The sequence below is a fragment of the Arthroderma uncinatum genome (assembly GCF_011692745.1).
Source record: "Arthroderma uncinatum strain CBS 119779 chromosome Unknown scaffold1, whole genome shotgun sequence".
Classification (NCBI taxonomy): Eukaryota; Fungi; Ascomycota; class Eurotiomycetes; order Onygenales; family Arthrodermataceae; genus Arthroderma; species Arthroderma uncinatum.
In genome coordinates, this window is record NW_022983863.1 from 3,485,648 (window position 1) to 3,499,249 (window position 13,602).

Here is a 13,602-nt window from a genome sequence, read left to right on the forward strand (position 1 = left end):
TCAGCCTTATAAAGAGAAGGTGGCTGTGCTGTAAAGTGTTACTCCCCGTCGAACACGACCGAGTTTGGAAAGAGAGGTAGTAGAATGAATGAAGGTGAATAGCTCTGGCGAGCAAACAGGTGTTCTAGTCACAGACTAGGCATGAATAAAAATCGAAGGGATGTCAGACATGAAACTCAGCCTCTCTCTGCCTGCAGAGTAACCAACATCGGGCTGGCGACAGGGCTTTGTCAGATCATGCTTCGCGATCACGATCCTGAAGTCCGATCTAGTTCGGTATACACAGCCCAAGTAAAACCCGCGCTAGGCCCAGGCTAAGCGCTGGCTCTGGCCGCTTTAGCGGGACGTTTGTGTCAGCGTGAGGAAACAGCGCCAGTAAGTGGCTGCTTATGTGAGATTTCAGTGGAAGCGGCGGGGAGATTCGCCTAATGAGGACGAAGTAAGGAGATTACTCGCGTTTCAGCCTAAAAAGGCAGGCGGTGGAGGACGGCAGAAAAACGACCGCTGACATCATCATTTCGCTGACATAAGCTGTACTTAAAAGTGGACAGGCATGATGTTGTTTTGTTGGATCCGAGTAGATATATCAGCCTTGCACTTTACAAATCTTCGCTGACGGGACAGTGTGCATTCTAACGCTCTGCTGCAGCTTCAAGATGGCGTCTGGTAAGCATACCCTTCCCTTCCGGTGCGCCGGATAGACAGCCAACTGACCAGATGGAACAGAAGATACCTCTCCGCCCGCCGAAGTGTAAGCTGACCTGAGCTACTCCAAGCTGTCTACCTGCTCCGACACTTACCAATTCTTTTGATACCAGGGCCTCTATCGCCTCGCCGATTAACCTCATCCTCTTCTCCCTCTTCCTCGCCCTAATCTATATGCAATTCCGACCTAAAAAGCCCGTTACACTCCCAAAGGCCCCCGCTCCCACCGTTTTCCGTACTTTTTCTCCAACCGACCTTCTACCATTCAACGGCAAGGACGGAGCTCCTGTCTATCTAGCAGTCCGAGGACGTGTATTCGACGTCACCTCTGGCAGAAACTTCTACGGGCCTGTATGTCTCCCCGAAACCTGATTAATATGTGGCAGCGATCTAAATAACCCCTCCCCCCACCTATCTAGGGCGGACCATATGAAAACTTCGCTGGCCGTGATGCCACTCGCGGACTAGCTTGTCAGAGTTTCGATGAGGAAATGCTCACCAAGGATCTCAAGGGACCGCTGGATGACTTGAAGGGATTAGACGAGGAGCAGTTGGAGAACCTAAGAGGGTGGGAAGAGAGGTTTTTGGAGAAGTATCTCGTTGTTGGCAAGCTTGTTGCTGAAGGTGATCCAGCTCTCAAGGAGTGAGAATAAGGCGAGGATCGTGGTGATATATATGTGCGATTTAAGTATTTATCCATACTTTCGGGATCTACCCGGTGTTGCCGCTAAGGATTGGATGTAATTGGCGGTGAATTTTTATGATAGTGATGACAGGTCCAAAATCCTTTTTGTACGCGTTTATGATAACAACCATCACCGTATTTTGGTTCTATTTCAGGCTCTACGACTTGTTTGAGGGATGAAAGAATTAGTAAAACACTGACATTTTAACCATTTAAGAACAGAACATGGGTATCAGCATATTATCATGATTGATTTATACACGCCCGCCTCTTCCAACAAACTTGACCACCAGGCTAACCTAAACCCATAAAGCGTTTGACTGTTATTAACTAATAGAAAAATAGCCAGGTTAGGCATAAACGGCATCCCGCTCATTAAACATTTTAACATCGACTTCTGCCTCCATATTCCCCAGCCCGTCACCGAAAAGTCAACATCTTCGACAACCACGAACCATATGTCCGACTCAAGCTTGACAATCCTAATCTAAAGCTCATCAGCGGCCTTCGATACCTTCTCCTTCACGTCCTGTGCCGCCTTCTGCCCTTCAGCTCTACCACTAAGAGCTCCGATCTTCAATTGATCCCAGGCCCACTGTCCCATATCCTGTAGTCGAGTAAAGATAGAAGACTCCTGTTTCGTTACTCCATAGCGGAAGTAATCAGCGTTCGCTTGAGCCTGCTTTCGCAGCTCTTCAATGCTTGACCCGCGAGTTGGTTTGATACCATAGGAGGCAAGGTACTTCTCGACATCATCCTTGGACCATGAGTTGAAGTTGTCTTTTACAGAATCGGTGGTTTGGGCAAGGTAGTTTGTGATGGAGGCATAAGTAGGGCCACCGGCCTTGGAGGCACGATTGTATGCGTCTTGAGCCTGCTTTAACAGTTCATCGCGGCTATACTCAACGCCCTCTAAGGCCTTCTTGTGCTGGGAGGACAAGTATTTCCTATATTTTCAACAGTCAGTACATTTTTACTCAGGCGGTTTGGTGACAAAAAGGGTTAATTACCCTAGATTCTCTCGGTTCCAGGTGTCGAAGGTCCATGCAGAATATCCACTGGCAGCTTTGTGTCCGTGGAGTCGCACTTTGGCAAGAAGTTCATCCCTCTTAGTGTTCTGTGGTACTGGAACGCCACGAGCATCTAGATATCCCTTAAGACGGGAGTCAGACCATCCGTTAATAACTTGGTTGAAGACGTCGTTCATCTTCAGCTGCGCATCATCCGTGGCACGAGCATATTCGTTGCCGGCCTTAGAGGTAGCAGCTCCAAATCCAGAGACGAGAGACGCAGATGACTTTTCCAGTAGAGCATTACGATTCTTGCGTGCCAAGGCCAGCATTTCATTCCGTCTAGAGCCCTGGGGTACCTTGATGCCATGTTCATCGAAGAACTTTTTAAAGTCAGACTCAGACCAAGCATTGAACAGTGCCTCTGCAAGTGTTTCCTGAGCAGCCGCCATCGACGCCGACGCGGCTGAAGCAGTCTTTCGGCTTTCTATTCCGGCACGGCGCGAGTTACGACGCACGGCGGCAATAAGCTTGTCACGGGATGTTGGCTGAGGAACCGGGTAGCCATGGCTATCAAGATACTCCTTGAGGTCGGATTCGGTCCAATGCTCATACAGCCAGTTTCCTGGATAGTTAACCGATTGACCGAGCTTCTGGGCGATTGTTTCATAGTTGTTGCGGGCCGCTGACAGGAGGGTATCCCTCTTCTTTGGTTGAGGGCAGGGGACTCCATGGCGGTCCAAAAAGGCTTTTAATTGGGAGTCACTCCATCTAAAGTGGAATAGTCAGCATCATATTCTGTTCACTTCCACTAGATCCAAAACCTACGAATCAAATATCCACTCCTTGACATCGTTGAGGGACCCTGAGACCTCCTCTGCTGTCTTCGAAGCCGGCGCCGTGACATACGACTCCCAGTTGGACTTTACCAATTCCTCAAGATCCTTGCGATCTGCAGGAGAAGGATATGGAACGTCTATAGATAGTTAGACTTGCAGATTCGACAATTGGGCTGCAGACACCTTCTCTCAACTTACCATGGTCCGAAAGCCAGCGTTCGAGTTCGGTTTCGTGCCATTGGTTGTAGACTGCGGGCACCGTGACGTGTTAGCCATAATGCCTTCTCTAGTATACATCGTTGGGCTGCAACAGCAGCAGCATGCAGCTTGGTCCAAGGGGAGGGGGATACTCCGTACCAGCTTTGCTGAACCAGTCTTTAGCGCCCACGGCTTCAGACACGGTGAGAGCTACGATTAGCCCGGTAAATAGCCACTTCATGATGGCGATGGCTCCAGCGTCAACAAGTCTCACGCGAATGGGGAGCAGCCAAGTGTTGTAAATAGCACGACTTCTTCGGTTCCAAAGAAGGCCACTTGCATGAGAACAGAGCAGAAATCAAACAAACGGCCCGACCGGTGTTCAATTATATACTCCCTGGAAAGAAGACCATAACAAGGTCCAAGGGAAGAGCAGCTTTTCCCATCGCCCTTGTTATGACGTGTTGTGTGACGTAGTGGGAGGGAAGGCAAGAGTCAAGCCCACCACTGAGGGGCAACACGCTTCACCTTCCAAGCCCTATTCCAAGGCCGGCGAGACCAGCTTTATCCTCCCCCAGCATCGCTGTCTGCCTGCACGTATGTATAGCAAGCCTGTATATATGTAAACAGAAATGATGCTGGTGCTTATCTTCTTCTTTTCTTCCCACTTTCTACGGTGGTTAAGATGACGTAAGCAGGTAAGATGAAGTAACGTGACGCTGACTAAAATGATCTAGCCCGATATGGGTACTCAATACGCTTACATAAGGATTTCCCAACTTTCCTGGCCTCTGATTGGCTGGAGTTTGCCCCGCACATGACACTAATCCCGAAAAGGCTAGCCCTGCCGTAGTTTGTGTGAAGAACGCGTCCTGATTGGTCGATTGTGCAGCACAGACCAGCGACCAGGTGCCTCATTGGGCGAACAAGGCGCATCAAGAACATCGCAAAGTTGCAGTTTCTCCGTCTTACACGGCGTTGTTCAAGGGATCAAGAGGAGAGCGGAAGTCTCTGCGCGAACAACCCTCCGATAGACCACGTCTCTCCAATGACCGTACCTGCGTGTTGACGGAACTCTTCTCTCTTCTCCCCTTTTCCTCCCCCCTTCTATATATCACCCATGTGCCATCCTCGTCGTCGGCTCCATACCCCCCTGTCCATCCGTCCGACGACTCCAGTTCTATAGACACCATGGCGAACATGAGCGAAGAGTGCAAGCAGCTCGCCTCTCCCGGTGCTGTTAGCGTTACCTTCTCCATGTAAGTGATGGGCCTGATGGCCTCGGTGTCGTTGGGAGGAACTGCGGCTGACTCGATCTGACACGGCCTCCAGACTGATATTCCTCGGCATCCTGCTCTCATATCTGCCCCAGCACTACCGTATCATCTCACGGAAGACCTCGTTCGGTATATCTCCATACTTTATACTGCTGGGAACGACATCGGGGACGTCAGGGTTTGCGAATATCCTCGTTCTCCCAAAGAGTGCTCGTGATATCGCCTGCTGCAGTGATATCAGCGGATTTGCCTGTTTTGCTGGCCTCTTAGGCATCCTCCAGGTCGGCGTCCAGACGCTATGTTTTGCTATATGGTAAGGACGGCCGCTACGATATTACACCTGGGGCTCGTGACTGACTCTGACGGACTCTTACAGCCTCATTCTTTTCGTTGTATACTTTCCTCGCAACCCCCCAACTCCAGTATCAGCATCTGGAGACGTCGGCAAATCACATAGTTTCCGAACTGCTCTCGCAGTAGGCGCCATATGCCTCATCCACGCGATCGCCGTGATCATTCTAGCCTTGACAGTGGTCCTTGCCTACCCTTCCAGTCGTCAACTATGGGCCAACATCCTAGGCGTCATGGCCACGATCCTCTCTTCCATCCAGTACTTCCCACAGATATACACCACCTGGCGTCTCCGTGGAGTTGGCAGCCTGAGCATCCAGATGATGTGCATCCAGACTCCCGGGGCCATAGTCTGGGCTGCAAGCCTGGCTGAGAGACTGGGTATGGAAGGATGGAGCACCTGGGGTGTCTATGTGGTGACCTCTATGCTACAGGGGACTTTACTGGTAATGGGTGTTTACTTCGAATACGTGAACCCTCAGAAACCAGAGCTCGAGGCCGGAGCGAACAAGGCAACAGACCCCAACGGCCGTTCCTACGGTACCGTCAACGGCGCGGACAACCACGCCCAGGACGACGCCATATCCGAGGACACACCCCTTCTACAAGGCTGACCAAACCGCCTTCCCAAAGAAAAAATTTTATTACATATCCACTCATTAGCAAACCTAACCTCACACTTTGCCTTTTTCTCTTCTAGCAAGCTCTTCAAGATCTGATTTTTAAAAACATTCCTTCTGGATATATTGTCTCATTACTCTGATGTCAGCGGTGGCGTTCATTGTACCTGTTCCCCTTTTGTACTCCCCACCTTTATAACGACCCCTCATACCAAGCCAAAAAGAAACAAAAAAAGAAAGAAAGAAAGACAGGATGTGATATCTGGTTCCTATATTGTGCAACCGACTGGACTTGGTTTGGGGAACATGTCACATTTTAGCCATACATGCCTGAAACACCCGTGCTAGGACACGGGGGAAGCATGCTATCGATGATACCCGGAATGAAACAACTCATTCTAATCCTTGTAAGATATCAGATACCACAAGATTCACTAGGCACCCCCATATCACCTTTCCTTTTACAGTTCGGTTTAGCTATTGCTATGGGTTTTATATTTTGAATTTACATGTATACCAATGGCGAAGATGTACGAATTTGGCCTACTATTTCTATTAAGAATATCCTCGAAATACCCTTAGATGTTCATCTTCACGTTCTTGTATTGTTGAATACACGCGCGTTGATAAAAATAAATATGATACAACTTGGCTTGCTAATCTATGCATGGAATTTTGCTTGATATCGTCAATATTCAACCAACATTGTCAATTTCCGCCCCCAAAAAGCACGCACATATATTTTAAAGCGCATATGTATATTTCAGTTAGAACCGGCGGCAAGTCTCACGTTCAACCGCATGGTCTTCCTTTTGGTTTCGTTCTTTCTTCCATCCGAGTAACACCGCAGCTTGCGGCACCACGCATCCTCCTGCAGGCATCCGGCTCTCTCCATTGTCAAGCAAACAATGCACACTAATCCTCGCCCTTGAACCTTACCTCTTCCATCTCATCCAGCGTTTCAAGCTCTCCTTCCTGTGTGATCTGGCTAGATGCCCGGCCATGTCTCCCCTCCATATCCCGGTTATGTCGTTCGACTTCCTCCTCTTTTTCTTCGATCTTATGCCGGTCGTCCTCGCTTAGTTCTTCCCTTGATGGCCGCTTGGGGTGCTTTGCATCCGCTCCGCTGTGCTGGTATGCGTCACTAAGTGCAGGTTTGGCTTTGTTGGACGGGATCCGGGAGTCGAATTCTTTGGCAAACGAGTCTGATTCCTCCATGTCCGGTTCGGGTTTGTGGTGTTGATGGTGATGTGGCGCTATATTCACACGGCTTTATTAGTTCTATTTATTACTTTTGACGGCTGCATGAAGTATGTACCTTGTTCCTTGCCACTTGATACATATTCTTCCCGCAGTCCACCAGCTGGACTAGAATGAATGAATCTGGCCCAACTAGGCCTCTCGAAACGCAGCTCTCCCTGGACACCGCATCCTCCCGAGAGTTTCTTAGGGCCGTTTCTTCCAAATGAAATCGGTAGTCGGGTAGATGTGATTCGTAGTGTCTGTATGAGTGTCGACGGCCTGCTCATTGTTTACAGTCGAGGCGGTGTGTAGATGAAACGTGGAGGATGTGATATTGAATATATGCCGAATCGGTCAAATTTGAACACCTTGAAATAAGTAGTACTGGTCAAAGAAATGCTCAGATGTTCTCTCTTTTATACTATCTTTGCCTCATAGTAGATACTTCCTACCCCAGTTTATTATGTCATAGCTGCCAGCTTTAAGAAGTTCCGCCAATGACCTGCTCCATCGGCAACCAGTCTTTGCTACTCCATATCCAGGACAAGGGTCGATGTAAATAGATTCCCATGTCCAACGCTCATCTCCACTACCTGTAGATCGTGGCCATAACTTCTCGGCTACATCCCTGTTGCCTCCTTATTATCGATTTCGTCCTAACGAAGAATGTGAATGCTTAGCTAGAAGTTGAAAAGGGGGTAGCACGGTACGTACACCGTCTGTTTACACATTGATATCAAAGCCTCCTTAAGTATATAATTCAGGGCAGGGAAGAGATAAAGATATCTAGGTTAGACGTATAACTGAAATAATTATAGACAAGAATTAAAACCAAGGGTCACCGTTGATATTTATAGATACCAGATACATGCCTGAGCACATATACATGGAGACATGGCCAAAAGGAAAGCTAGCTGTTGCTGAAAAGCAGTCGTAGAAGCGACAGCGCGAGGTAAAGAGCAGGCCCTTGTCAATGTGACAAAGAAGAGCAACGGGAAGAATGCATACGCTGTAGCAACGAGGTTGGGTCTCAAGGGGTTCAAGCACGATAGCATCCGCTGACAATTCCGAGAATAGAAAACTGCAGCTGAACAGAGGGGGAAAGGGAGGGGTAGGAGGTTAATTGACGGGCGAAGAGGACGAGGATATAGTCCGAAACCACGGATATAGTTAGGAGTGGTACGTATGTGCATAGAAGAAATGGCTAACAGATAGAAAGATGCTTTTCCCCCCCTGTGTACTCGTCCCATCCAATCGAGAATGAGTCTGGACAGAAAACTCGGTTAAGAAGAAAAAGCGACAAGAAGTCCGCGGAGACATGTTGATATGTGAGCATGAGAGAGAAAATCGTTGCTATATATATGATGACAGGATATATGGGAAATGATAACAAGACCGATCAAAAGATGGATGTCCAAGCCTAGTATGAACGCCAGCCCCGAAAAGAAAAGCTACTGCCTGGAACGCCTGGATAAATACTATATATGAAGTGTAACTGTACTGAGAAGAGGAGAAGATTCGTCCGAAAAAGAAAACAATTCAGTTACCATATATCCATTCGCAATAGCACTGATCGGATCCGACTTCGCGCGACTTTATCACTTTAGTGCTTCTAGCCGAGATATCGCCAATATCGGTGTCGTCGTCAGATCTTGGTCCGGCTTCTGAGTCTTTTTCTTGAATGATCGTCGAGTTTTTCAACATCGATAAACTCCAGTCATCCAGGACCTGCATCTGTTGGCAGTATGGTGGAGATGGACTGGCGTCGGAGAATCGAAGTTCTTTGATCTTAACAACTCGAGCGTAGGATTGCGGTAGATTACCATCGCCGGCTGTTGAGATGGGCATTGATGTAGCGGATTCGGGTGACATTGTAGGAGTAGCTTGACGGGGGCTGGCTGTCCCTGTTGGGTATATTTCGATATCGGGATCTTCGCCGTTGGTCCTCATGTCGTCTTCTGACGCATCTTTGTTGGCGTAAATAAATGTCTCAATATGAGTAGTGTTCCACCAGCAAAACCATGGCTTATCGCCAGGGACGGATTGGACCTTTGACCGATTGGTGGAACGTGGGATCACGTTCGATTCATCCACTTGCCCACCAGCGACGTTAGGCGGGAATTCATCATCAGGAATAATAACAAGCTTGTCGAACGTAGTATAGAAAAAGTAGGCGGGCCCTTCCTCCACGGATGTTGAGTCGACAACAGTCTCAAGCGGATATTCCTTATCCGCTAGTGCTGGCACTTGGTCTCCGTATATGAACTTGCCAGTCAGAGGGGTTTGGGTGAATTTGATCGATCTAGTGTCATTGGCACCGCCATAGATGGAGCCTTTAAAGTGACCGTATGGTATACAGCCCCAAGCAGGCTTGAGGCTGGTAGAATTAACACAGCTTTGTGACTCGGAATTTAATGTTCTTCCTGAAATCGAAATATCTCCAGTGGGGATGGGACTGAAAGAAATGCTGGTTGCGGTTGGTAATGGTATAGCATCCAAGGTACCGCTAGTCGTTGCCGTTGCCGTTGCGGTACTATGAAACTATCATTAGCTTGAATGTTTTGCATTTATTGTATGATTCAGGAAGGAATTAGTTGAACGTGAAAGGGGACATACACTGTGGACTGATGGTCTGGGTCTGGACCAGGTTTATTACTGTCTTTCTGTCCTTGACGAGCTCCTACAATCCCGCCAAGGACACCTCCGATAAGAGTGCCAGTGACCAAGCCGATGGCAATGAGGCCAATGATCCATAGCGGTAGACCACAACAAATCTTCTTGTTCCTTCTCCTGTCCTTTTCGTCGACCTTCTCGGATGATATATTCCCCGACTCGGCCGACGACGAGTCTGGCGGTGGAGGGACAATTGTTGGAGGGGTGGCTATTGTAGGGGCATTTTCTGTAAGTAGTGTGCGGGATGAGACTTGTGACATTGGGGAGACGGGCGTCTCGAGAGGCTGAGGGGAAGTATTGGCCGCGGTGACAACCCCAAGAGGTGTAGCGGGGGCGTAGTATGATTTTTCTGGGATGCCATCTGGATAGCGGGAGTAAGGGGGAAGTTGTTCTCTATATCCATCCGTGCCTAAGATGTCGCCAACTTCGTCTGCAACGGGAGATTGAGTGGTTTGAGTAAATGTCTGAGGGTGACCAGGTAATATAAGGGGGACAGTAGTGTTGAGAGGCTCGTCTGGGACGTGTTCGGGGACAGTATTTTGAGAATATAGCGCGTATGGGTGTTGTGGTGGGGCTGCTGCCACAAAATTGCGCTCAACAGGTCTTGTCGTCGAATTTGATGAAATAGAGGACGTCCTGTTGACTGAAATTCCCTGGGAGTACATAGCATACGGGTGGCTAGGCCCTGTCTGGCCGGTGTAGGGGCTCAGGGCACGAGGAGGGATGGAAAACCTGGAGATGGTGCTGACACTTCGGTGGCCGGCAGAGGTGGTGCTTTGAGCGATAGAGGCTGTAGGAGAAGACGTCCGAGGAACAGGACATACGTCTGAAGGAAAGTGTATCTTATCAGGCATCTGCGGTAGGACTGTTTGTTGTTGCTGTTGCTGCTGCTGTAATATCTGTGAAGCGCGTCTTTCCAGCGACTCAGAGCGACCTTGAAAGGGGCTCATGGGGGGAACATGTCCATCTCTCTCCGTCTCCGTCTTATCCGAACTCGAGGACGACTGGCTTGAGATGCTGTTAAGGGACCGTCTCTGGCTGTTGGACGGATTTTCTAGTCGTTCGAGGGAGAATTCATCGCTGAATACGTTCAGGACCGGGGACGGTTGGGCGTCGCGAGAGGACTGACTGAGCTGCTGCTGCGAGTCACTACTCGACCGATCGTGCGAGGACAACGCTCCATGGCCTTCGTCTGCACCCGGGCACGGTGATACTGGACGTTCGCTCATTGTAGACGGGGGCAATCGACACACTGCCCGCCTGGGGGCAGCGATCCCTTTTGGCGCTTCAGCCTTTCAGACACCAAACTGCAGCGGCTGAGGAAACCGACGACCAGTCCAAGAAGGCAGCGAGAGAACGTAGAACGACCGGACGGGCTTGTCAGAGCAGCGCCTCGAGCGAGCAGAGAGCGTTGCAGGGTGATGGACTGGGCGAGCTGGGCGTTGAGGTCGGCTGGCAGAGATGGACGTGAAGTTGTTTGGTCGGAGAGAGCGAAGGGAAGATCTGAAACTCAAGCCACCGCGCGCCAAGACTTCCTGTCAAACCCTTCTCTCTCAGATAATCAGATACTTATACTTAGATACTTGATACCTGAGATACTACTCAGGCTCCAGGTACGAGGTACGAGGTACTCCATACTCAGGTGAGTGCTAGATATACAGCACGGCGACGGCGTCTGGTCGGTCGGTCTGTCTGTCTACACCAGCTGGCGGCCACTGTCCGGCATCGATATCGACACAGCAACGCCGAATGCCCCATACCTACGGAGCATACAGATATCTCGCTGCTGGCGGACGAGCGATGTTACATGGGACATGGGAGAGAGGGTACCCCCAACTTAAACTCTGGCCCTGGCTTCCGGACAAAACCACTGAGTCAAGGGGGACTTCAGGACTCGAGGGAACCGTCGGCATTCTACCAGACTTGGTAAAGAGGACTGACTCCGTCCATGCATCCGGAGTATACAACTCGAACTAAACCTCGCTCTTCCCAAGGCCATGCCATGATGGGTGACTTTTCGCGCGCTGCTGCTGTGTGGCCTAACCCTGGTCAGACCCCGGCTCTCTAGCCTGCGATCCGCCTGCGCGCACTTAGCCACAACCATGTCCTCCCAAGACGGAAGATATTTGTGAGCCCTCTTTCATTCATCTCCTGGCCCGGGGGAGGGTTCTGTCTCCTGGGTTGCTGCCAGCTGAGAGTGACTCCTGATGAATTCTGTGCCCAATGGCGGTCCCCCGGTGCGTTCAAGGTTCGTTCAGAAATGGCCACTTAGTTTCTTCCAAAGGCACGGAATGGAGTCAGGGTGGACACGGCTTTCCCGTGTACAACCACACCGGTGAGACCTTCGGATGACATCAGAGGGCATGAGTGTTGAAAGTTGGCTTTACTGCAGGCGGCTCCCTGCCTGCGTGCTGTCTGTCGCCCGGGTTTCTCCTCTCTCCTCGCTCTTTAACTGTGCGCCCTTTCTTTCGTATTTAACCCACAACACCCGGGCTTTATTTTGTACTCAGTGTGTGGAGTTCGTCAGGCACTGGTTGTAGGTAAGTATGGAGCCACTGAGAGTCGTTACACCTGGTCGTTAAAGGAAGTTCTGAATACACCAAACCGATTGGCCCAGCAGCATTAACTGATCGAATAATCTCAAGCGTAAAATCGCCGTAGTTTCCACCTTTCGGTCATATTATTCCAATTAGACGATGGAAATTGTTCACCAACATCACCTTGCTACGCCCAAGTCAAGGATTGCGGATAAACGGACCGTTCCTTTCTGGCCCCATCCTGCAATGCCATTTTCCACCTCTGGTCGAACGGCCACATACCAACACCAGGCTCGCCTGTCTAATTCGTCCTTACTCAGCTTCGACGCCCACGACTGACAAACATGATCGATTGCGCCAAGTAGCAGGCCAAGAGTCATCTCCTTGGCGGGCATAGAGTCGCTGTCTTTCTTCGTGCCGGGATTATGGGTGCTGAACGCTCGCAGTAGGTAATCTCGAGCTGACTCGGCCCTGTATACAGGGAGGTGCGCGTTACGGCTTCTCTGGCTGTCGTACCCACCACCATGTCTACCGTAACGGCCATCACTCGATTTCCGGAGGCTTTCCAAGTCCAGGCCCCATAGGGCTGGGAGATTGTCGTCGTCACTGTTTTGTTTCCGTGACAGCACATTGGCCCTGGGTACAGGGTAGCCTTTCTCGGCATGCGGGGAATCGCTACTCTCTATATTCTTGCTATCAAACTCTTCGCATGATTTAGCTCTGTCGCCTTTCCAGTCGTACCCTATTCGTCGAAGGACGCTGATACTTCTCCCCAAGACCCTGACCGTAGGTTGGCCTTTGGCCCATCCTTCGTCCTCGGCGCTTGGAGTAGAGTCGATCCCGATACTGCTAGCTTTCGTACGACTGTTCGCGCTCACCACGGCCTGGGCGAGGCTCAGCCTGCTAGATAAGGGCTGCTCGGGCATTGTATACTTCAACGATATGACTGCAAATGCCAACACAAGCGGGGCTCGGTTAATGATAATTGCCGTTTCGGAAATTTTGTCTAGATCAGTGCTCATAGGGAGTGCCAATGATGCTTCGATCTGCTGGGGAGTGAGATCAAGTTCCGCTGCTGATGCTTTCCGTTTCTTCGACGGCGATGGAGCAGACGGCATTTGCGGGTCATTCTCAGCTGCCAATCGCTTCTTGACTACCCTCTTTGCCGCATTCCAAACTTGTTTTGCAGTTTTATCCTCTGTGAAAACTAATTGAACTGTTGCCAACTTGGCTTTGGAGATATCGTCTGGGCTACTGAGCCGTCAGCTAGGATTCGCCCCTGTGCGTGCGGGATGGAAGGGTATAAATAGCAATCATGGTCCTAATTGCATCTTTCATACTTGAGTAATTTGGCCTTCTGGAGGTCCTTGATCTTGCCCATGGCAGCGGCGAGAGGAAGCCTAGCATCTTGAGTCAGGAAGCGAAGGAGTGACTGCACATCCTTTGCCGTAGCCATATTTGATCG

The 13,602-nt window shown here is 50.0% G+C and overlaps 6 protein-coding genes across 6 annotated transcripts; 2 read left to right on the plus strand and 4 right to left on the minus strand.

The window, feature by feature from the left end:
* Window positions 1-656: 656 nt before the first annotated feature.
* Window positions 657-1,352, plus strand: GIQ15_01060 (DNA damage response protein; the record flags this gene model as incomplete). The annotated part of the gene is made up of 4 exons (XM_033548477.1): window positions 657-666; window positions 727-751; window positions 819-1,056; window positions 1,125-1,352. 4 exons carry the CDS (start codon window positions 657-659, stop codon window positions 1,350-1,352), a joined length of 501 nt encoding a protein of 166 aa, XP_033409428.1.
* A 525-nt stretch (window positions 1,353-1,877) lies between these two features.
* On the minus strand, window positions 1,878-3,678 carry GIQ15_01061 (stress response protein ish1; the record flags this gene model as incomplete). Its single annotated transcript, XM_033548478.1, has 5 exons — window positions 1,878-2,337; window positions 2,401-3,171; window positions 3,229-3,376; window positions 3,438-3,488; window positions 3,597-3,678. The coding sequence occupies 5 exons, from the start codon at window positions 3,676-3,678 to the stop codon at window positions 1,878-1,880; spliced, it is 1,512 nt and encodes a 503-aa protein (XP_033409429.1).
* A 950-nt stretch (window positions 3,679-4,628) lies between these two features.
* Window positions 4,629-5,679, plus strand: GIQ15_01062 (PQ loop repeat protein; the record flags this gene model as incomplete). Its single annotated transcript, XM_033548479.1, has 3 exons — window positions 4,629-4,696; window positions 4,770-5,027; window positions 5,091-5,679. The coding sequence occupies 3 exons, from the start codon at window positions 4,629-4,631 to the stop codon at window positions 5,677-5,679; spliced, it is 915 nt and encodes a 304-aa protein (XP_033409430.1).
* Window positions 5,680-6,600: 921 nt separating this feature from the next.
* GIQ15_01063 (uncharacterized protein) lies at window positions 6,601-6,903 on the minus strand (the record flags this gene model as incomplete). The annotated part of the gene is made up of 1 exon (XM_033548480.1): window positions 6,601-6,903. One exon carries the CDS (start codon window positions 6,901-6,903, stop codon window positions 6,601-6,603), a length of 303 nt encoding a protein of 100 aa, XP_033409431.1.
* A 1,563-nt stretch (window positions 6,904-8,466) lies between these two features.
* GIQ15_01064 (uncharacterized protein) lies at window positions 8,467-10,829 on the minus strand (the record flags this gene model as incomplete). Its single annotated transcript, XM_033548481.1, has 2 exons — window positions 8,467-9,460; window positions 9,544-10,829. The coding sequence occupies 2 exons, from the start codon at window positions 10,827-10,829 to the stop codon at window positions 8,467-8,469; spliced, it is 2,280 nt and encodes a 759-aa protein (XP_033409432.1).
* A 1,487-nt stretch (window positions 10,830-12,316) lies between these two features.
* On the minus strand, window positions 12,317-13,593 carry GIQ15_01065 (uncharacterized protein; the record flags this gene model as incomplete). Its single annotated transcript, XM_033548482.1, has 2 exons — window positions 12,317-13,388; window positions 13,478-13,593. 2 exons carry the CDS (start codon window positions 13,591-13,593, stop codon window positions 12,317-12,319), a joined length of 1,188 nt encoding a protein of 395 aa, XP_033409433.1.
* Window positions 13,594-13,602: the final 9 nt, after the last annotated feature.